At 37.1% G+C, this 23,087-nt stretch overlaps 1 protein-coding gene across 3 annotated transcripts; it reads right to left on the reverse strand.

Moving 5' to 3' along the window:
* Positions 1-5,147: 5,147 nt before the first annotated feature.
* DPE2 (disproportionating enzyme 2) lies at positions 5,148-22,908 on the reverse strand. 3 transcript variants are annotated; one of them, XM_088860405.1, is made up of 22 exons: positions 22,422-22,908; positions 19,404-19,530; positions 19,204-19,259; positions 18,643-18,773; positions 17,985-18,111; positions 17,182-17,378; positions 16,943-17,021; positions 16,699-16,737; positions 15,308-15,427; positions 15,065-15,166; positions 14,813-14,896; positions 14,274-14,516; positions 13,990-14,115; positions 13,570-13,644; positions 13,350-13,421; positions 12,605-12,724; positions 12,074-12,171; positions 11,480-11,639; positions 11,247-11,345; positions 10,822-11,019; positions 9,956-10,049; positions 5,148-5,948 (listed from the first exon to the last, which is right to left on the reverse strand). In XM_088860405.1, exons 1-22 carry the CDS (start codon positions 22,773-22,775, stop codon positions 5,743-5,745), a joined length of 2,907 nt encoding a protein of 968 aa, XP_088716531.1. In that variant the 5' UTR covers positions 22,776-22,908; the 3' UTR covers positions 5,148-5,742. The 3 variants fall into 3 exon arrangements, with proteins under 3 accessions (XP_088716531.1, XP_088716536.1, XP_088716534.1); XM_088860410.1 differs by having other exon boundaries at positions 19,404-19,504; positions 22,422-22,588; XM_088860408.1 differs by lacking the exon at positions 13,350-13,421.
* Positions 22,909-23,087: the final 179 nt, after the last annotated feature.

The following is a 23,087-nucleotide window of genomic DNA, read 5'->3' on the forward strand; positions in this document are numbered from 1 at the left end:
CAGGCTTTAAATAGAGTTTCAAGCCATGTTTCATTGTTTTTTGCGCTGGAATTGCATTTTTACCAAGATTTTTAGATGTGATTTTTTTTTTTTTCATGAGGCTTAGGCCTTGTATAAACCGCATCACCTAAAAAGAGAACAAGAGAAAAAAAAGAAAAATAATAATAATAATAATAATAATAATAATAATAATAATAATAATAATAATAATAATAATAATACTAATAATCCTTTCACATGCTAGTGTTCTAAAAATCAGCAAGCCCGAGTCAACTTGAACATTGCCAGTCCTTGGTTCCTAAATGAACCCCAAGGAATCGTCCGATGTTATCCAAAACCAGGAGAGAACCTCCCAAAAACTATTGCACTAGATGGTTCTTGAGGACTTTAGAAGCCCACTTAGGGTTCAACAATCAGATTCAAATCATGGGTGTTCGGGACTCTGTTCATGCCCTTGTTTTCTTTCTAAAGGAGGGTGGAGGAGAGGGTCCATCTTTTTATTGTTTTTCACTTTATTTGGAGAAATGTTACGTGCAGTTTGTATAGAATCGCTAAACAATCAAAGTAAAGCACACCTGCAAATAGTATTGAGAAATGTGGTTTCAATACTGAAAATCTTTGTGATAGCTTTAAAATATATTTCTATTTTTAATTATAAAATTTAAAGCTTGAAAAATAGTGTAGATAGAACTTATCCAAAAAAAAATAGTGTAGATAGAGCAAATCTATGAAAACTTAAAAATCTTAAAAATTGACGATCCAAAAATAAGTTACAAGATGTACTATTTCCAAAACTTGAAATCTATGTTTTTTCTCATGTCCATGCATCTTGATGTGGAGATGATCAATTTGAGGATATTTGAGCATCAAAACAACCACTTCTATTGAAATTTTTGAGGTGGGCTCTAAGTTGATTGTGTAGAGCCTCGACTCTATATAAATTTTTTCTTACTTAAAATGATCAAATATTTTTGTAAAATAATGAAAATTGCCAAATCATCCTATTTAAAATAAGAAGTGTTACTTTTAAATTTCATTTCTTTCTACGACCTATCATAAAGCTGGTCAAATCTTCCCATGTAATAGAATTGCTACATTTAAATTTCATTTCATTCAACTTCTTTTTTTTTAAAAAAAAAAAAAGTACCATAAAATTTGATAAAATCGCTTTTACTTAAGATTTGAAACCTTGAACAAGTAGGAGATTTTGTTATTTTTTACCTAACTAGATGGACCAAACCAAATAATGAAAATACTCTTGATTGTTCGAATTCCCAAATAATGATGATACCTATGGTTATTCAGGGTTAGCAACGCATGACTCACTTCCTTAACTATAAATCATTATTCCACATTGCTAATCCTACACAACTTGATGTATTTTTGTCACATGGCTCGGGCCACTTAATTAGGAGAAAATTACCAAAATGCCCTCTGTTTAGGATTCTCATTTTTTTAAAGAGGCAATTCAATCGGTTTTTACCATATATTTTTATCGAAACATCTAAGTGAAATGAAATTTGATGTTAAATTAGAAGATTGACCGTCTTAATGATGTATTTATGTCATATGGCTCGGGCTACTTACGTAGGAACAAATTACCAAGATGCCCCTTGTTTAGGATTCTCATTTTTGGAGTGGGCAATTCAGCCATTTCTTAATTATATTTTTAAATTTAAGCATATGAGTGAAATGACATTTAATGTTAAGTGAGATGACCTGACCACCTCAGTCATTTTTTAAAAGGTTCAATTTGTATAGAGCCGAGGTTCTAAACAATCAGAGTAAAGCGCACCTTCAAAAAATATCGAGAATGTGGTTTCAATACTGGAAATCTTTATGATTGTCTTAAAATACATTTTCATCTTTAATTATAAAATTTAAAGCTTTAAAAAAAGTGTAGATCGAGTAGATCCATGAAAATTTGAAATCTTAAAAATTGACGGTCCAAAATACGTTACAAGTTGCACTATTTCCAAAACTTGAAATCTATGCACATACATCTTAATATCGACATGATGAATTTGAGGATATTTAAGCATCAAAACAATCTCTTCTTATACGGGCTCTAATTTGATTGTTTAGAGCCTGAACTCAATATAAACTTTTTCCTTTTGTAAAAGATGGGTTTTCTATAAGTCCTCCTCCATGCTGTAGGTGTGCGTCCCCTCTAAAGTGCATCCAAAGATGAATTCTGGATCACACTTTTAAGAGATCTATAATCTAGGTCATAGTGATCTTTAATATATAAATAAAATAAAATTTAAAATTTTAAAAATATTTTCTATTATTTTACACGCCTATTTGGGTGCCTTTTTCCTCACGTCCTACAATGGTTTGTAAAGAGTTTGACTATTTAAATAATATTTTCCCTCCTCTATTTTGTTTTATATATTACTCATAAGAAGGCTTGGCCAAACGGCCCCAAACTTTTTAATCGTTACCCTTGACTATCAAGTGCCCAAAGTACCTCCCCCTACTTGTCGCCCAAAGTACCTCCCTTTTTCTTTTTTTTTCTTTTTTTTTTAGTGGGCAAAAAAATGGTCAAGGATATAGGTTTTTGCTCGTTTTTTAACAGCATTAGTAATTTTCTAGTGCGTTAGGTGAGACTGGAAGTCTAGACCTTGCCTAGGGCACAAGTGGTGCAATCACTACAACCCAACCCCATTCTCACATCATAATCTTTATGCTTGTGCCACACGGCATGACAGGCTCATTGCCTCTTTTTTTCATTCACTTGTGAGATTTTATGATATGTTGGTTTTTCTCATAGCTATTATTTTTTTGAGAAAATATCTCTATGGACCCCATTTTGAACTTGCATTTATTCTTGAACCCAAAAATTCAAAATGTATCTGCTAACCCCTAATTACTTTATCTATTTTTATTCCAATTTTTAACCCAAACAAATTGAAAAAGATATTTTTTTAACTCTCTCTCCTCACGTGTTTCAAACTTCCTCATGTGTTTCTCTCTCTAGACTGTTCAGGAGCTCAGCGGAAAACTTGCGTTTTAGCCGCTTTTTTATATTAATGAACACTATGACACAAGCATTTGACTTCATCACCATCCTGCAGCTGCTCTTCTCCTCCTAATAAGATTAACATCAAGCGTGGTAATGGAGGAGGAGATAGTGAGTGATGATAAGTACTATCAATCCCAGGCAGCTATAAGAAGAAAAGCAACATCACAACAACAACAATTGATGGAGCATGGGAACTATGAAGAATCAAGTTGTGAACCACTTCCTCCTCCAATCCTCTTGTTGATTTGGGAATTGACCAAGAGCCCATGCCTCAATTTCGGGCCTCTTCTGCTTGGGTGACATACACTTTGCCCTCTCTCACTGTGACGATGCTATGAGTTGTTACACCTATCCATTGGCCTTTCAGAGGCGAATACTCGAAGGCTCCGACTCTCACTTGGAGATAGTTCAAGGGATCGAGAGGGGGAACACTTTGCCAAGGCTGAGGAGGCAGGACAAGGTTGTCGAGATCGCCAAGGGTGTGGGATTCTCCTTGCAAATCCGGTCAAGATTTCGGCCAAAAAGATTCAGTATGTGAAACCCTAAACCGGAAATTTGTGGGTTCTCCCTGCAAATCTCGGTCAAGATTCCGGCCAAAATGGTGGCCGGCCAAAAAAATTGAAATTTGTGGGTTCTCCCTACAAATCCCGGTCAAGATTCCGGCCAAAAATGGTTTCCAGCAAGCAGGTGAGGAGGGAGATAGAGAGAGGGGGGGTTTGGGGGATTGATGGGGGAGAGAGAAAGGGAGGGCTTAAGAAACCAAGTCTTTTTTAGGTTTGTTTGGGTCAAAAAAATTAATAAAATATGATAAGGGGATTAGGAGATATAATAGTGTGAACTTCTATGTAGTAAGATAGGTTTTGCAACCTGAGGTCAATGGAGAAATAAAAGTTGAAAATGAAGTCTAAGGAGATATTTTCCCTTATTTTTTTTGGGATCGTATAATGAGCCCATTTATCTTTGGTATAAAGAGGTCACGATTATTTATAGCCATTTGATGTGAAATTTGATAGCTAGGATGTGTTACAAAATTCAAGACAAATTCGAGAAAATCTCTTTTGAACTTTGAGCTTAGTCAATGGAATGAATGCAACAACCCAATTTGACATCCAATAGTCAAGATTAATTGTGCTCACCTTGTATGAAAGATAAATGGTACTATTGTATATTTTTGCTTTTTTTTTAAATAAATTTTTCATGCCCATTGCAAATCAATACTCAACAATGATTTTGCTCTTTCTTAAGGTTCCTTTAATTATGGCACATATTTAGTGATTTTTTTTGCTCTTCTAAGATACTCATCTAGCTCATGTTTAGAAGTGAGACAACCATTAATTTTTTTGATATGGTTTGCATAAGGTTGCAACCTCAAACAATCAAAGGTGCACTAACAAATTTCATCATAATATGTAATTTCGGTGTCTAAAATTCTTAGCATAGCTTGATAACCCAGTTCTCTAGTTATAAAATTTAGACTCCAAAAATAATTCAAATTAAATAAATCCATAAACAAATAAAAATCTTGAAAATTGACAATTGAGATAATGTGTTGCAAAATGCAATTTTTTGGAATTCAAAATCTTTTCTCTCACATTCATATATCTCGAGTGTGAGGTTATCAATTAGAGGGTTTTCCAACTTTAAAACAACATTTTACATGGATTTTTTAGGTGCATGTTGTTTCTACATTTTAAGCTTGCAGCCTTATATAAGCTTTTTACCTAAATTTTTTGTATTGCAACAATGCTTTGAACTATATGCATCTTTTTTTCTTTATCAGTAACCTCGGAACTCGGAAATGTACCATCTGTGATTCTTCCTCTTCCATTTCTCTGTGCCAAACCGCATAAAGAGCATTCGTATAACCTAAAACTTCCTTAAAGAAATCTTTGATATTTCCTAAGATTGACTAAATTGAAGAAAATAAAAGATTTTTGAGGTAAAAATAACAATCATCAAAATGAATGGCCCAGATTCAGCTTGGGAACAGCTAGTGAACCCATTCTCTCTCTCTCTCATCTCATCTCACTCACTGGTAATCCAGACCATCTTAGTTTTCAATAAAGTGCATACCCCGAGGCATCATCCAAAAATTAATGGGTTCACCATTTTCGTGCATATATTTGATATAGCAATAAACTCCTTCAGATCTTATTATTGAAAAAAGAGTGTCTTTTGAGCTTGACATTCAGCCACAGCTTACATCACCCATCACATACTCATTCTCAGCATAACACCTTGTGCTTCAAATATTGGAATCGGGCGATTCCAATTATCCCGGTCTGGCTCGGACTATTCCCGAGAAGAACCGGGCTAAATGTTCATAAAGAAATTAAAGGAAAATGAGAAACCTCAAGAGTCAAGCAGTTGTGGAGATTCTCCATCTAGAGTCACCCAAACTCCTGGATCTAACTCTTAGGATTTTTTAATCACTGATACCAACACACAGATTTTGCAAATTTTATCTACCTATTCAAGACGCATGCCAGTTTTGCACAGATCTACTATGGGATGCACAACAGCCTCTCTCTCTCTCTCTCTCTCTCTCTCTCTTGCTGCCTGATTACAAGTTCTGCATGAACCAAGAATAAATTTGCAGCATGTAAGAAAAGGAAACATGCATTTATGGATATTTTCCTTTGTAGGGGTTATAATACCCATTATATTTGCCAGCTTATCAGTAGGCATGGTTCTTGATCTTCAATGCTGCAGCTCCATTAAGCTGTGGCAAGGAGAGAGACCCTTGTGTTACCATTTTCAACTGGTTTCTTCTCAACACTTGAGCCCAAAACTAGGTTTCCATCTGGCTTTGTATCAGCTCCTTCAATGGGAGGACATGATCTCCCACTATTGACCACGAGATCTCTGATAGCGGTCTTGAGCTCATTATCAGCCAGCAGGGTCTCCACTGTGACATGCAATCCTGAACCCAATATAAAATTAGCAAAGTACAAAACCAACAAGCTCAATCAGATGATAACTAGGAAATCAATGTGCCTTTAATTTCCGAAATTGGTGCCGCTATGTAGTTTAAATCCTAATAATGAAAGGCTTGGCCTCCTATAATATCCAAAAATGGAGGGCAAGAGTTCAAGAAAGCAAGCTTGAGCACAGGTATAAGATGATAGGGATTCATGAACTTACCATGATTTGAAACTCAAGTAGAAAGTTCTCCTCCACACATATGAATGGAAATATAGTACTAGGGCACTAAAAACATGACCCATGCTGCAAAATAATGTAGGATGCGTATATTTTTAAGGCTATTAAGGCCTTTGTTGCATTACACTTTCATGGTACCTTTTGAGCATTGTCTAAATATACATGTGCCTATGTATGGGTATAAGGATTCCCTTGGTTCCCCAAACCATCCTCTTTTATTATTATTATTTTCTATCTTTTTCTAATGCCTTCTTTCAAGAACTTTGGATAATTATGTTGTTGGGATTTGTCTCTTTAGTTCAAGGTTGGGTCAGAATTTATTTGTTCTCTATAAATAAGAAGTGTTGCTGCATCACAAGCTTGAGGTCTCTCCAAAAGACTTTGGTTATACCTAAGTTTCCGAGTTCCATCAGTTTAAATTTCATCATATTGTGGATTTAAAAAGTTCATTATATGTATGATTCAAAGCTCAAATAGGATTCAAATGAACCCTCCGAGATTAAAAAGACGGGAAAAAAAAAAAGACAAAACAAAAATGTTTTACAATATTGATTCATGGTTGGATCACTAATATATGAGATCTTGTAAGCCCGTCATACATGAGAAAGAGTCCGCAAACTGGCTTGACTCTCCCCAGATGGGGATTACACAAAGCTGTGTTGCCTTATATCGTATTGAAATATTTTCACAAGTATGCGATAAAGACCATAGGAAACAGGCTTTCCTGGAAGCTTACAAATGGTTAGCAGAGTCACTTTCAATCTGAAGCGACCATTGGTTGCTATTTTATAGTCTGATGCCAGTCGACAGCGCCCGGGCTTCAGCTTGTGTAGCATGGCAAATAGGCCATACCCAAAAAGCGAGTAAGATGCACCTAATTAGGTTCAAAAAACACCTCCAAATCCTCTTGAACTACAATCAAAGGAATCTGCAGAGCTTCTTTTATGAATGTTCATTCCATTCGATCACTGCATGGAAAGGCACCATAACAGATTCCCTAGACATTGAAAGGCGAGAGAGAACCAGTATTTGAAAAGATTTTCAACTAAACTAGAACCCACCAAGAAAACTTGAAATCCAGAAGTAGGCATAGATCTGTTATGCTATTCCACACTGATTTTCTACTTAACTAGAACCCACCAAGAAAACTTGAAATCCAGAAGTAGGCATAGATATGTTATGCTGTCCCACACTGAACCAAGAGATGTGGCACTGACTCAGCTTCTTCTTTAGAGGAATGCAGAGGTTCGCTATGGAACTCTACTATTTTGTAATGTTATCAACCATAAGGATCATGTAAAATGGTCAAGCACCCGAGGGCTCTAGATTTACGGGAGGTAGATATGCCTGCTCATGCTCTCGGCGTGTGCTTGAAATTGCATGTGTGGTGTGTGCGCTTGTGTTCTTTAGCAAGTCCAAAGGAAACACAACAATCAGAGACTTGCACACGAAAGAAGCGAAAATCCATTCAATTAATACAGGGGGGTGTAGAGGGAACTTACAACAGTGGGTTCATGAATTCCCCTAATCAGTGTGGCCCACCCTCTTAGACCACCCAGTTTATATGAATGCCAGGGGAGGCCACCCACGCTTAACAGTCTATTGGGAGATTAGGTCGTGTATCCGACATTTTTTTCCTCGCGAGGAGTTTAGCTTCGTCTTGCTCGTTTTTAACGAGAAGGGAAATGCGACTTAGTGCTAGAACCCAAGTGATCCAAAAAGTGGTGGATTCAATCCAATTCGAATCAAATTTCCAGCTTTGATACCAACTACACATCAAACCTTAACGTCTACTAGCAGATCTAGTCGAGTATTCTACTAGAAAAGTGACAGAGTCGAGCAGATTCTTGCTTTGATTCTCCCTCTGGGTGCTTGACGTTTTTTGGGGTTTTGTGTAATTTGGGTAATTTTGATGCCCTAGGATTTATGAAAATTTTTGGACTTGTTTGGGGATTTTCTATTTTCTATATTTTTATAAAGCTGAGGGGTAATTTGGGGATTATGGAATGGAGGCAAGGGCAATTTGGGAAGTTCAAGTTTTCTCTCTCTAAGGAAAGGGTTTCTCTCTCTAGATTAGAGCTTCATTTTCCAACTCCTAAAAATAAGATCTAAGTTTATAGACATGGGAACACATGGGTAGAATATTAAAAGTTGGTAGTTCGAAAATCAAAAGCATGGCTCAAAGGAGGGTTGATTATCAAAAATAAATTCGAGCTAGGGCAGAAAATGATCAAAAAAAGATGCCTAACCCTGGGAATTTTCAATGATTTGCCCTTGAGGAAGTTCACTTTCACTTTTTGATCCACCACTAAAACCCATCAAATCGAATTGTTTGTCCACTATTTCGGACCAAATATTTTCCGTGAAATTATGGGGAAATCGACCACGATCATTTTGCAACAAATTTGAGCGAAAACCGTCCATGATTTGTCAAATTCACTCATTTTGAGTTTTGGTTTTCTATTTCCGATAAAAATTGCTTACCCACCTCGTCATTGTGCTCAAATTTTGCCGCTATTTGACGATCAACCGGTAAATTCTTATGGCAGACCCTGAGACCGATGTTTGGCAAAAATTACAACTCAAGATGATGCCGGGTTGGAGAGATATGGCTCTTTTATGTTTTACTATTTTTGGCAACTCCAGTCTCATAACTTTAGGCAACTTCTCACTAAAATTTGCCCTTTGAATTGGCTTTTGATCGTGGATTTTTATATATGGATGTGTTGATCTCTGAGTTGGAAAGCTCCTCGCAAAATTTTGGCTTTGATTCGCTGCACAGAATACAAGATATTGCTCTGAAAGTGAGGTGAGGTCATAGGGACTGATACACATTCATTTATTGCAGACCCCCAACTTTTCGGCTCGATTTGACCTCCATCGGAATAGAAAAATCCGTCTCTTTATATGGATGAGAAACTCATGTAGCAAAGAATAACCTGCTAAATTTTGGGCCCATTTGGCCATGGCGATTGGGAGATGTGGCCCCCAACTTTTTGCAAAAAAATTTGTTGGTTGCTGTAATTCTCATTGAAGAAGATGAACTATTTTCACAATATGGTATGTTTTCTTTTCTTTGTGGTCCCCCTGCGGTGCTCCAAAGATGATGCTAGAAATGACACTTCTCGACATCAGATTTTGCCAAAAATTTTACCAACGGTGGGTAGCGTTCTCAAATAGGGTATGCCCTACAACCCACATAGATGTTTGATACGCATATTTACAAGATTACCTCCTTCCACAAGCAGGATTATGGCTCTCAGGCTTCCACAACCACTTACCAAGCCAGGCCAAATTGGCTTCCCTAAGCTTCCTTATCCAGAGACCCATATTTCCTCCCAACTTTGTTGAGTCCCATAAGTTTGTAGCTTTGGATTCATAAGAGAAGTTATCCTTCTAAAGCATAAACTCCTTAGGATCTTATCATGCAAGATCCAATCATTTTACAGCCTTCTATAGATAAAAATTTCTGCCTTGAATCAGTCAAAACACGATTGGAATTTTCCACATTTATGTATGCACTACTTAATTATTTATTTATTTTCTGTTGCAACTAATGGTAGGGAAAGTACATCAGCTGATGTCATTGCAGATTCATAGTTTCTCTTAAAGATCCACTGAGATAGACAGAACGCAAGAATACCTACTAACAAAGAAAACAAACAATGACGGTCTAAAACTCTAAATGCACATGCACATTTAATACAAAGCTCATGGCAAAGATCAGTACTGCTTTCATAATTGACAAGAGAGAGAGAGAGAGCTTACGATATCGCCAGTAATGTTTTGGATTTGTCGGATCATTGATTGTCTCCTCTGCAGCAGGGCGCTTAGTATACTCTTCTTTTAGTGCAAGCAAGTCCTACCATGAAGATTTGATCTTTCAATTTGATGCAAATGATCCATAAATGAAGCAGTGGAGTACGTAAGACATAAATGATTAGTATTCTTGCATAAAGTGAAAAATGCCCTTATCCAACCACTCATTGATCAATTGTGAGAAAAGCACAATTACTAACAAGTTAAACACAAGGGAATTTATAAGGGTGAGGTTTTTATAGAGCCTTGGCTCTATACAAACAAAGTAGAGCGCACCTTCAAATAGTGTCAAGAAATGTGGTTTCAATACTGGAAATCTTTGTGATAGCCTTAAAATATATTTTCATCTCTAATTATAAAATTTAAAGCTTAAAAAATATATCGAGCAGATCTATGAAAACTTGAAAATCTTGAAAATTGAAGGTCCAAAAATGCATTACAAGATGCACTATTTCCAAAACTTAAAATCCATTTTTTTCTCATGTCCATGCATCTTGAAGTCGAGATGATCAATTTGAGGATATTTGGACATCAAAACACCCTCTTCTAGTGAAATTTTTGAGGTGCACTCCAATTTGATTGTTTAGAAGCCTCGGCTCTCTATAAATTGTCTACTATTTATAATATTATCCAGTGATTAGTCCAATGGAGTCATCATCGTCCAATAATATGATAAGACGGTTATGGAGGAAGATTGTGGGACCCATTGGAATAGGATATAACCACATTGTAGGACCCACTAAAACAGCACATACTTACCATGGTTTTCCATAATCCACTGGACTATGTTATACTTCCCAAAACATAAACCTTACCTGTAGGGGGAAAATAGCCCACATTGATGGAGCATCAACATGCTGATGTATAATGAAATAAGCAATGCTGGGAACACAGCGAGGGGGTGGAACTTCATCTGAGCCAAGGAAAGTTTTGTAAAACCGATATCTTCTTTCCTCATCTTCTTCCCACCAAGCACGCAGAGTGGAGCAATCATGGCAAGATGGAGCACATACCTAATATCATAAGTTTGTCCTCAGCAAAATGTCTTGTGTTATATGACATTTCTTTCTTCAAATAATAATATTTATACCATAGTTCTTCCTTTAAAGATGATTCAACTATCATTGATCATCACGCCAAGTAAACCCAAATGCAACATAAAATACGAGCCAAGCCACAGTTTGAGAATCATAATAAATGGTGCAATAATGATCCTTTTTTCAGAATAGCATTATCTTACAGTCATATAATCATATTTCGAGGGAATGCCAAACTCCAAATCAGGCTCACTGGGCATTCGTTGTATCCGCAGACCAATTAATCCCAACTCTTGCATAACCTGGATCAGCACATAGATGATTAGAAGAACATCCTCTCTCTCTCTCTCTCTCTCTCTCTCTCTCTCTCTCTCTCACACACACACACACACACAAAACTACTACTGTGCAAGGAAATTCTTGGGAGAGATCTTACAGGATGAACACAAGAAGGTATGAGACCAAGATCTTCTCCACAAGCCAACATATCTGATGAGTTCAAGAGGACAGGCAATGTCTTCAGTGCATTTTGCCGCCAAAGATTTTCTTGCCGATGAAAGTAATAATCATCGTATTTCCCTCTCAGAACATTTTTACTGTATAGAAGGACTCCAATTAAATGAGCTATAATGCACGAGTATGCTTATCATAGATCACTAGATATCACAATTCAAAATTATCCATGTGTCAAGTCTCAAACCTAAAAATCAAACACTCAGAAGCTATTTAGACATACAAATACATGGGAAAGTATGCAATAGTCAATGGCTACACGGTACTCTACATCCTCCATCTGTTCCCACTGACTGGGAGCCATAAGAGGTAGGAGAGCTTTCTTTGGTACAGCTAATCACAATTATCCATCAGTGAGAACAGACTGCAGAGATAGCCGCCATACACTCTTTGTCCATTGTATCATGGTATACTTTCATTAATTCGAATTGAGACACAAGTAGTGTAAATTCAAAAAAGACATAAATGGAAGTATTCGACAAATAATCAGATGATTACTATTCAGAAATTCAAGTACCTGTGATCATCTAAATCTTTGAAGCTAGATGTATCCTCAAGATTAAACCGAGGATAAAATTTCCTTGTATCCTCTGAATCTCTAATAAGAACAACATCCTGCAAAGTACCCCCAAAGAAACTAGCAACTCAGTTTAATCCCAAAATAGAGACAAGGATCACACAGCATTAAATTTATTTGCATAAAGGGGCACTCAGTGAACACAGGTTGCAAACTAAACCATAATTCAGGTATACAGTACACCTAAGGTAAGACCATTTCTAATGATGGATAATAATGAGTAATGGTACCTAGGTGAATTTCCAGTGGACCCTACTACAGTTAATCTCCACTATCCATCATCAGAAAAGGATGGTGAATGTTATCATAATCCATTGGACTGTGTTATATTATCCATTCCAAAGGCGCATCCATATGAGACAGTGATATTATAGACCAAGCCCCCTTGCTATTCACTTTTACATTCAAAGGAAAAACAGATGATTAAATACCCCAACCAGTTAAAATAAGCATAGGAGAGAGATCATCCACCTTTAGAAGATTAAAGAGGCCCTGCTTTATCATGTCTTCTTTATCCGACCACATGGACTTCTCTGCACTTGACTTTAATTTGGCAACCATTTTCTTCTCTGTGTTACAGTCTTCCTTGAACTGAAGTAAGTAATTGCAGAAATATCAGTTTTAAGAATAAACGAGGCCCTCCATCCTTTCAATAACAATGATTCTATATCTAAGTTTAAACATGGTTAGAGAATACTAAGAAATATGTACAATGGAATGTATGATTCCCTTTTACTCAAGACTATTTGGAAAAACAAGCTTTACATCATCCCTAGGAGTCCAAACACAATAGAAAAAAATGGAGACCTTTAACATAAAAACAAAAATATTTTTCAGAATATGTACTGAATTTAGAAAAGATAGAAGGGTATATTACAAGAAAACTTGGCCTAAAATATAACATGAAACTCTCTGTCGTACCCTCATTTCACATGTCAATATCACAGCAATGATACACTCTAGAACAGCCTCCATCAAACAGAAGGCAAATCACATTCATATTTACTACATGCACAGTATCAGTAATTACTACTCCATGAACAACAAGGGCTGCATGCATCAAGGATGGATGCATACGAGATCTTACAACTGCTAGTCAATTGCCAAAACAACTTAAAAAGGTTACAAAGAACTTATCTAATTTGACAGACCCATCAAAATTCAAGCATGAAACACTTTTGATTGAAATATAGTACAATAGTATCTGTTCAATCACCTCATAGAAATTTTCTTTGTACTTGCTCAGAAAGGTTGATGCAATAACAGTCCACAAAGTTCCAAACTTATCCTGACACATCCAATAGTTTATAAACAAACAATGCAAAACAATAATCAATTCTGATCAATACAAGCAAACAGATGACAGAGTAATAGGAAGAAATAGGAGCATTTCCTCTGAATAGTTATTATGCTTAGTAATAGGAAGAAATATGGACCTGAAGGGCTTCTTGTCGGATATAAGGGCGAGTCAAGCGATCAAAGTCCCATATTCCTTCATGTTCAAGCTCTTCCTGTAAAGAGCAGCGCTTTGAAGTTAATATAACCAACGCAAATCACCTACCACAAGCTAAAAATTAGAGACTTTCTTGTCAAATGCTGGATGCTGTGGAACATGCAAATGCAGATGCACACATGTGCACACATGAGTGCATTCAGGCACATTTTATAGCCAGATAACAGGAAGAACCATGTGGGCACATCCTCCCAAGACGTACTCACACACATACATGTCCAGATGGACATTAGGCTCCTCTCTCCCCACAATCCCAGATGGCCATGGGTTCCTCTCCAAACCCACAAATACCTCTCTCTCTCTCTCTCATATCTTCTTGGGAAAAAGTAAAACATGATTTCACCTGGCTCAGAGGGATAGACGGGCGGAATTTTCCAACCAAACCAGTGATAGCCTGCTCAGGAAGCTCCCATATTCTAAAGAATCCCAAGATATGATCAATCCTGTAAGCTGTAAAATACTTCGCCATCTGCGAGAACATCAAGACTGGCATACTAAGACTACACACGTCACAAGAAACAATAGAAATTATAAATGGTGAAAGCAACATAATTTCGTGCATGAAATATAAATCAGGTGAGATAATTTGATATATGAAATGGACAAAAGTTGAAATAAGAAGCATACTTGTGTTAGACGTGAGCGCCACCAAGCATAATTGTCCTTTGACATTTCCTCCCAATTATAAGTGGGGAACCCCCAATTCTGCCCATTCTTATCAAAATAATCAGGAGGTGCTCCTGTCGAGGTATTCATTCTGAACAAATTCGGGTATACCCACGTATCAACACTATGTCTGTCCACTCCAATGGGTAAATCACCCTTTAAAACAACTCTTTTCTTTCTTGCGTAGGCTGCTGCTTCTGACAACTGTCATGGAATAAGTACGAAAACTATGTAGCAAGGTATCACGGAATCTACACATGGTTCTCCATATCTTTTTCTCTAAACATGCGCACACATGTCTATGTAGTCATACATTTATGCATGTTTGGATTTGTGTCGCCACAAATACAGGTATGAACATATGTGTATGTGTGTGGATGTCAAGACAATAGACATATGTAAAGATAAATACAGAGAGAGATACATACAGAGAGAGAGAGACAAGATGGAAGCTGTGCTCATATGCTTGAGACTATTGGGTCAGGATCACTATGACTTACTTGTAGATGTAGATGAAACTGGATGTAATACTGAAAGCAAACAAGATCATAGTGCACAGCATCCTTTGAAATGATTTTCTCCAGCTGAAGATCAAGAAAGAAAAATCATTTCACCGGTTCCATATGGCAAGATCAATTCGGCAATTGTGTTGGAAAAATCATATGCAAAGAATATTCAAAATGTGGTTCAAGATAAACAACCCAATGGCAATATCATCTCGAGGATTTAGCAAAAAGAAATTTGAAGATCACCTTTTCCTTTGAAAAATGACCAAAACGACCCCATTGTGTGTGGTCTGACGTCTCAAAGAAGTCTCGCAGAAAACAAAAAGCAGCATAGGGTTTCAACCACTCCTGTTAATTTAACACAAGAACTGTGAAAAGTCACCATATTGGAAGTATAGAAAGATATTGAATAAGTTAATAAGATCAAGTTTCCAGGAAAGTATTCTTTAAACACAATAACAGGGACTAACAAGAAGACATAAATATAACCTCATTCTCAGCAAAGAATTTTTGGAAGGAACTTGAAGCAAGAAAAGTTTCCTTCTCTAAAAGGAAAATCTTCCTTGCAAGTGAAAGCTTACTGGCCATAGTAGCTTCGTAGTCAACATCCTGAAAGAAAAAAAAAATGGCAGTTCCATTAGCAAGAATTCAAGTTTGGGCACTCGAAAAAACATTGTCTATTGAATCATCACTCATCACACAATAATGAAATAACGGACAGTGACGGAGAGAAGGGGGTTGGGGCCCATCACTGGGGACATGTCTTCCCCTAACGGGCCTCATTCCCCCTCCTTTGTTCATCATTTCAATTGTAATTGAAGGCCCAATGAACAACGACTTTTTCCATATTCCATGAATTGAAGCATAATTCCCTTACTGCTAATGATGCACATTGGAGTCCTTAAATACCTTAATCCACAGAAATGCCTCAACCATATTGAAAGGCCACAAAATAACAATTTTCCTTAGGTTAAAAAAAAGACCAAAAGATCTGGTGCTATAAAACATCCCCATCGCATGTGATAGAAGAGAATGATACTTGGTGGGAACCTATAAAAGCCTGTTAATTGGGTCACAATCATTGTGGTTCTCAATCTTCTTACCACGTCACTAACTTATTAACCATTTTTTTATTAATTTACTGACCAATGACATTTGGAACCATTGTTACCAGGACAAGACCAGTCATCAAACCAATGAGGGCAATGGTCCAGTCCATGTTGAAAGTGCAGTAATATGCTGGCGATATAACAGGAAAAAATTTTCTCATCACTAATAATCAAAATTAAGGACATGGTGAAAATATGAAATGGCACCACGAGTAAGAAAGGAATCAAAAATGGTATAAGTTATATGACTGATCCTTGAAAAGGGATCACATCATTCTCTATCACTCATTCTCAGGGGAACTCTCCATCTTCTCTCTCTTACTCTCACGGATCTATCTCCCGTCTCTCTTTATTCCATCTCTGCATTCCTCTTTCTTCTTCAGTTAGTTGCTGTTTAGAGTTGACATAGAGCATATTTCTTTCAACTGTCCAAACCAGATGGATCGGCCACATATAAAAATAGAGAGAACTAGCCAAAACCAGTCAAAAACTGATTCAAATGGCTGGTTTCACCAGTCCAACTAGTTGAAGTGGCAGGTTTAAACCAGCTTCAACCAATTGCCCATTCAATTATCATACTGGACTGCTTACCAGTCCAGCTGGTTGGACCGACCAGTCCGGGAGGTTTAACCAGTCCAACTAGTTGAACTGACAGGTTTAAACCAGTTTCAACCAATTGCCCATTCAATTATCAGACTGGACTGCTTACCAGTCCAGCTGGTTGGACCGGCCAGTCCAGTCTTCATAACATTGAAAGAAACAGGCACTCACCTTCAAATCTAGGCGTTCTTTGGCTTTCAAGATCTCTTGCTGCAAATGATGGAAAAATATCAAACTTAAGGATTCAAAGAATATGGAATTTTAACATCATAAATAGAAAATGAAAAAATAAATAATTACAGATGCATAGGCAATGCGCTAGTGCATTGTGCATCAAGAAAAAACAAAAAATAATGGGTTTGTACATCCTTGTGCACATAAAGTACAAAACAGGACAATAGAGCCAATAAAATACCTGAATCTCTTGTGGTATGTCTTTTGAAAGTGCCTGTACTCTCAGATACAAGGGATGCAATGCGAACACAGAAAGAGAACTACCCATTCAAGAAAGTGGAAATTAGAATCTCTCCCAGAATAAAAGCAGTAAAATTATTGGAACATAGCACATCATAAGATGGTTTACAAAAAGAAATATGAGCATTTAATCTTTTATGTCCGGGTGTTTTTAATTGTACTGCTAAAACCAAATATTACCTGTATGGATACGAGTCCCACCACATCCCATGCACAGAAGTATCATTAACAGGTAAAAGTTGTACCAAATGAAAGCCTGATTGGACCGCCCAATCCACAAGTAACTTCAAATCTAGAAATTCTCCTACTCCGAGGTCATCCTTGGACCTCACAGAGAACATAGGAACAGCAGCCCCAGCACCCCTCCATGGCATTTCCTACAAAAAGGTTAAAGTAAAACCAAAAAGGTCGATAACCATTTCATCTGACTGTCAAGTCACCCCAGTTTGAGAGTTTAGGATTCTAATTCAGATGGTGCCCATAATAGGCCTAATATATTCATATATATAAGTAGCTATGTATGTACGTGGGGATTTTTAACATGCTCACACCATATTGAAGTTTGCCTTCATGTTGAGATCTTTTGGAGACTTAATACCCATATTTTACAGAGCTAATTCTGCAGAGCCATATTGAACAAGAGAATTCTACTTCTTTGGTCATAAGAAGAATGAAAATTTACTACATAACACTCAGGGATTCCAGTTGTCGAGGGGATATTTAAAACCACATGCAAGTTAATATTTACTTTGTCTATTGCTTATTTCCTTAGGACAAATGGCACATAATGCCATCATCCAAATACCCTGCACTAGGGGGCCCAGATATTAAGCATTGAAAACAAATAAACACAATGACAAACTTCACAATATAGTGAGCACCTTAGAAATTTCACAACTCTATACTGTGTATTTAATTATTTACTTGTTTGTTTTTATTCTTATGTGTGTAATAATAAACAGTGACTAAAATGAAATTCTTACCCTGAAGGTGCCATCAGAAGCAACAATCAGTACATGATTTTTTTCTGGGGTGGGATCAATTGGAAGCTCCCTATTATGACCCACTTCTAGCAAAAGATTGCCTGCTTTATCCTTCTGGCAGTACTTGTATGTGCCACTAGCGTTAAGAAAGACAAATTTGGAGCAAACCAGGAGAAAGATGTCATATGCAAAAAAACAGAAAAACAGAAAAACAGAAAAACAAAAAAAAGAAAGATAAGGGTTATATATGCTACATATACATAAACAAACATAGAAGCCCCCACAATTACCAGTTTTTTGAAACTTGTGTAATTTATGGTACTCTCACAGTTTATAGCTAACTTTGTTTTATCTTTTTACATCTTTTTGAGGGATGCGTAATCAGATTCCTACTCCACGTCTGTTGCTTTCGTGAATGACAGAGTATACTCTCCATCCTTGAAGGCAACCACATATTGGAAACTAGAGACTTCTCCCTCCCTGGAACTACATGTGGTAAACAAGAGACTCACTCCCTCCCCCCTCTGCTCCCCCTCCCTCCCCTCTCCCCTCTCCTCCCCTCCCTCCCTCCCTCTGATGCAACTCAAATTTGTTTGTGACTGGGAGATTGTTTACGGTAGGAAAGTGCTTTGCGTCGCCATCAGAGATTTTGAAAGGATATTTGATGGGGAACTCGTCTCTCCGAAACAAACAATCTGCTTGCCATGTAAAATCACCAGTACATGCAGATTTGACAGCATCCTTAACCACCCAATTCCCTAGAGTCAGGGAGCTCCCAGTCACAAAAACCTAAAATGACAAATCATAATACAAAAAGAAGATCAGTAGCTGCTGGTTCCAGGGACCAAATCCAGCAGCAGCATGTGGAGCATAGATGACTAATATGCACCAAAGCCAGAGACAACATTATTCGTTGGGGAAAACCACACTATAATCCTATGGACTATGTAAAACTGTAGCACCTTGGGGTCATCACCGTATTGTGAAATGATGAATGGTGAGGGACATGGTCAGCCCACCATGAACAAGACAAAAGTCCAACAATAGGTCCCCCTCGCTCTCTCCAACACCCATCCATTTCCAACCTTGATGACCTCAATGAGCTATGGTTTTCCAAGTCCTACTTTATTATTATGTTATACTTTCCCATTTGGGAATTTAAAGCACATCATCATTTACATGAAAAAGGAAATAATGGAGCAGATTATTCAAAACCTACAGATGTGGAACCTTCAATTCTTGGGCAAACTATCTTGAATTGGACATTAACAAAATCTGTTTCATGACAATTAAGATTGAGTTAGAGATGGTGAAATTTGATAAGTACCTAGAATATAACTAGTAGCAGGAGAGCAGGGATAAACTAGAGAGAGAAAAAGAACCAACTTGGACTGACAAACATAAAGTGACTGAAACTACCTTGTTCATGTGAATAATTACAAGAACTTTGAATGCTTCCTGGAGAAATTCCTGGATCAGAAAAGCTTCCCCCATGAAAAATGACATCTTTAAATGCACTCCTGAAAAAAAGTGCTTCAGAAGCAGTCTGGATTCAGAGAACATGGTCAGCAATTTTCTTACTAAAGAGATTCAAAATATGTCTTTCCTATTTCATAAAATTAAATTGTTTCTTAAACATCCCATAAGTATTAGACTAGCAGAGGAAATCTTGAAGGGCAAATCCCTAACAAATTCCTCCTTAACAAACATTTGCAGTAGCAATCACTGGAAACATATTGCTATCAGTGTAAGACACCCAACCAGCATTTATATAAATGAACTTAATCACGTTCATATAATCAAAAATCCAACAGAAAAGTCTTATATCCCTTCACTGGTGAACCATTGAGGGATTGAATAATTCATTGGTCAATGTATGTAGATAGGAGTTGTATCATAGATGAATTATGGGCATGTACATTGACTTTTAAGTTGTTCTTTTCAAGGAGGCCTTTATATAATTACCCAATTTTATAATATCATATATTTAGAGGTGAACGCAATTCAGCAGCGAGGCTCGAGGATAAAATTATAACTTTGGTCATCTTTTGGACCAAGAAGCACAAGCGATTCAAAGCTTTTTCCACATCGGATTTCTGGTTAAATTGGCAACCGCTGTGGCAATCCACCACTCTGAGGGTTGCTTGTGCCACGCAGTGGAGGCCCCCAGAAACATTATGGATCAAATTAAACTTTGATGGCTGTTCCCTAGGAAATCCAGGACCAGCCGAGCTCGGAGGCCTCTTCAGAGACCATTTCGGCTACATCATCTGCTCCCTCTCCAAACACATAGGTTTTAATGATAGTACTACAGCTGAGGCTAGTGCTTTACTCGAATGCCTGAGAGCATATAGTTCTGAGTTGGGCAACCTGCCATTGAAGGAGACTCTAAATCTAGTGTCACTTGGACTTCATGCTCCGACACTCACCCCTGGAGGATGGACCACATTTTAGACGAAATCTTCAACATCATCAGCCAGATTTGTGTTTCCTGGACCCACATTTGGTGAGAAGCTAACCCCCTGGCCAACGCCCTTGCGAAAGAGGAAGCAGCTAATGCTCGATTTTTCAGAACATGAATATATAGAATTTTTGTATCTGACTCACCTTAATGGTGACATACGACCCTGTTAAAGGGTCGTATACTCACTCCTAACTCTTAAAACAAGTAATCATTTCTCAAAAAAAAAAATATCATATATGCGTGACCCCAAGTGATTAGTGCATCCATGGGATTCAAATTTACCAAGTTACCAAAGTACTGCAGACATGAATGACATGAGAGAAACCTGAAAACTTAGATGCTGGTTTGAAATGTAGCCAGAGCAAGTATCACCTCTCATCCATCATCAAAAAAGGCAAAAAAAAAAAAAGAAGTGTTACATCTCATTCATTTTCTATGTATCATCATCACCCATGTGGTGTACCATATACCATAAACAGGTCATCTATGGTTTACTTTTCCTTTCAAACACCTGTGACAGAAAGCATTTGCAACTTAGCTCAATTGCCATGTCCAACCTAGTTCTGACCAGTTTCCTAGATTTCCAGGTTCAAAGAGAAACATCAGAGCGTAATCTGGTTTACAATTATCTAGGGTGTTCCATAGAATGGAGAAGCAACACTAGACGTTGTGCATAAAATTCCAAAAATCATGTACTGCCAAGACCATACATGATTTTAAGCAAGAGTTGTTGCTCTGTTAGACGACTTTTAAGAAATTATTGTAGAAGGAATCATCCAAAGACCTGTCATTTTTCTCTTCAAAGTAACTGAAGGGCACACAATATCACTAGCAAATTTTTGTAGAATCTAGATAGAAATCCTCCCTCCTTAAGTAGATCGAGAAAAATGTATACAGATAGTCTGTTCCAACAAAGTAACCACTCAAATTTTGATGCAGACAAGGAAAGACCCACAAGCCCTTCGAGATGAAAAACCTTGTTAACCTCGAAGAATTTCTTGGTAGAGAAGAATAAGAAACATCAGAAGGCTCACCTTTGTCTAATGAAAAGCATGCACTATAATAGCACAAGGATTTTGTTAAACAGACTAGAAATCCATTGGGACATATTCCACAATAAGCATAGAGCTAAGATATTATGAAGGCGGCCTTATGGGCACCGCAGTTTCTTAAAATAAAGTCCAAGAGAATCACTTCTGGAAGGTGCTGATTGCTTCCTGAAGTATGAGAATTTACACAACTTCCGACAAATTCTCAGCAAAAAGCAGGAGACAGGGCACTCCAAATGAAAAATTAAGAAAACAAGACCATCTAAATCGTAAGTTTCGAGAAAATATGATTCAGATAAACCAATTTCCCAAATCGACTGCCTAGAGATGTTGTAAAGGTATAGTCAAGAACCTGGGACAATTCTGGAAGAGGAAGACAGGAATAAAAAGCAGTTACAAGTGAGGAACATTTTAATAAGCTATTGTAATCTATATTCCAGTTATCCAATATAACCAGGCTTTTACTGAGTTTAATATATAAATACAAGGACCAGCTTCACAAATTAATACTAAATCAATGAATTAATAAGCAAATAAATAAATACATACCCATATCACTCTAGAGTCTACTCTAGACGACAAAACCATTAAAGAGAATCAAGTGTAAAGCACAATTACAGATAGCAGGGTCAAAATAATCATAATCAATAAAATCTTGTACAAAAAACTCTAAAATTCAGTTTAACGCCATTACATAAAATTATAATTAAAAAATTAAAAATAATAATAATAACTATAATAATAATAATAATAATAATAATAATAATAATAAAGCAACAACCTGAATACTGAGCCAATAAATGAGAAAACACAGACATAACCACATCACTCTAAAGTCTAAACAATAGAACACATAATACAGATTGAAATATGAGCATAACATCAAATTGAACCAGTAAAAGGAGAGTCACAAATGCAAATTACCTGCCATAGATCCCAAACCTCAACCATGGCTCCCACTGCCACATTGTCTGGTAAGCTTACATTGTGTGGTTGTCCCGCCTCCCATCTTAAAACATTTCGACTATCATCAACGACATAATACCTGTATGCACAGTTGAAATCACAGTTTACACTGATAGTTCCACGCCATATGAGCTCACTGCCTTCATGAGATGGTCTCAAAACAAGGCCCTGCTTCACATTCCAAGCTCCAATGGCTGGGTCTGAACCAGAGACCAAAATGCTCTGACCCCAGTTTGTAAAGTATGGCAATCTGAAGGTTAGTTTGGCCTTCTTCAATGGTTTTTGCAGAGTGCTAACACCAGAAGAAGCCATTTTAGATGGGCAACAAGAAATTACACAAACCCAATTAAAATCTGATAGAAAAATATGTAATCAATTCAAATTTGATGCAGGTTGTTTTGAGATTTGCATTGGAAACAGAGAGAGAGAGAGAGAGAGAGAGAGAGATGAATTCACATGAATGGGTAGTTGATCAGGTATCTTATGGGTGGAGGAGACACCTCTCTCTTTCTCAAAAAGTAAGAAAAGGAACCTCTCTCTTTCTCAAAAAGAAAGAAAATATCTCTCTCTCTGGTTTCTCTCTCTAAAATTGTTTGATTTCTTTGTAATAAATGAATTTGGGGT

The sequence above is a fragment of the Amborella trichopoda genome, chromosome 1 (assembly GCF_054954075.1).
Source record: "Amborella trichopoda isolate Santa Cruz 75 chromosome 1, AtrichopodaSantaCruz75HAP2 v2.0, whole genome shotgun sequence".
Lineage (NCBI taxonomy): Eukaryota > Viridiplantae > Streptophyta > Magnoliopsida > Amborellales > Amborellaceae > Amborella > Amborella trichopoda.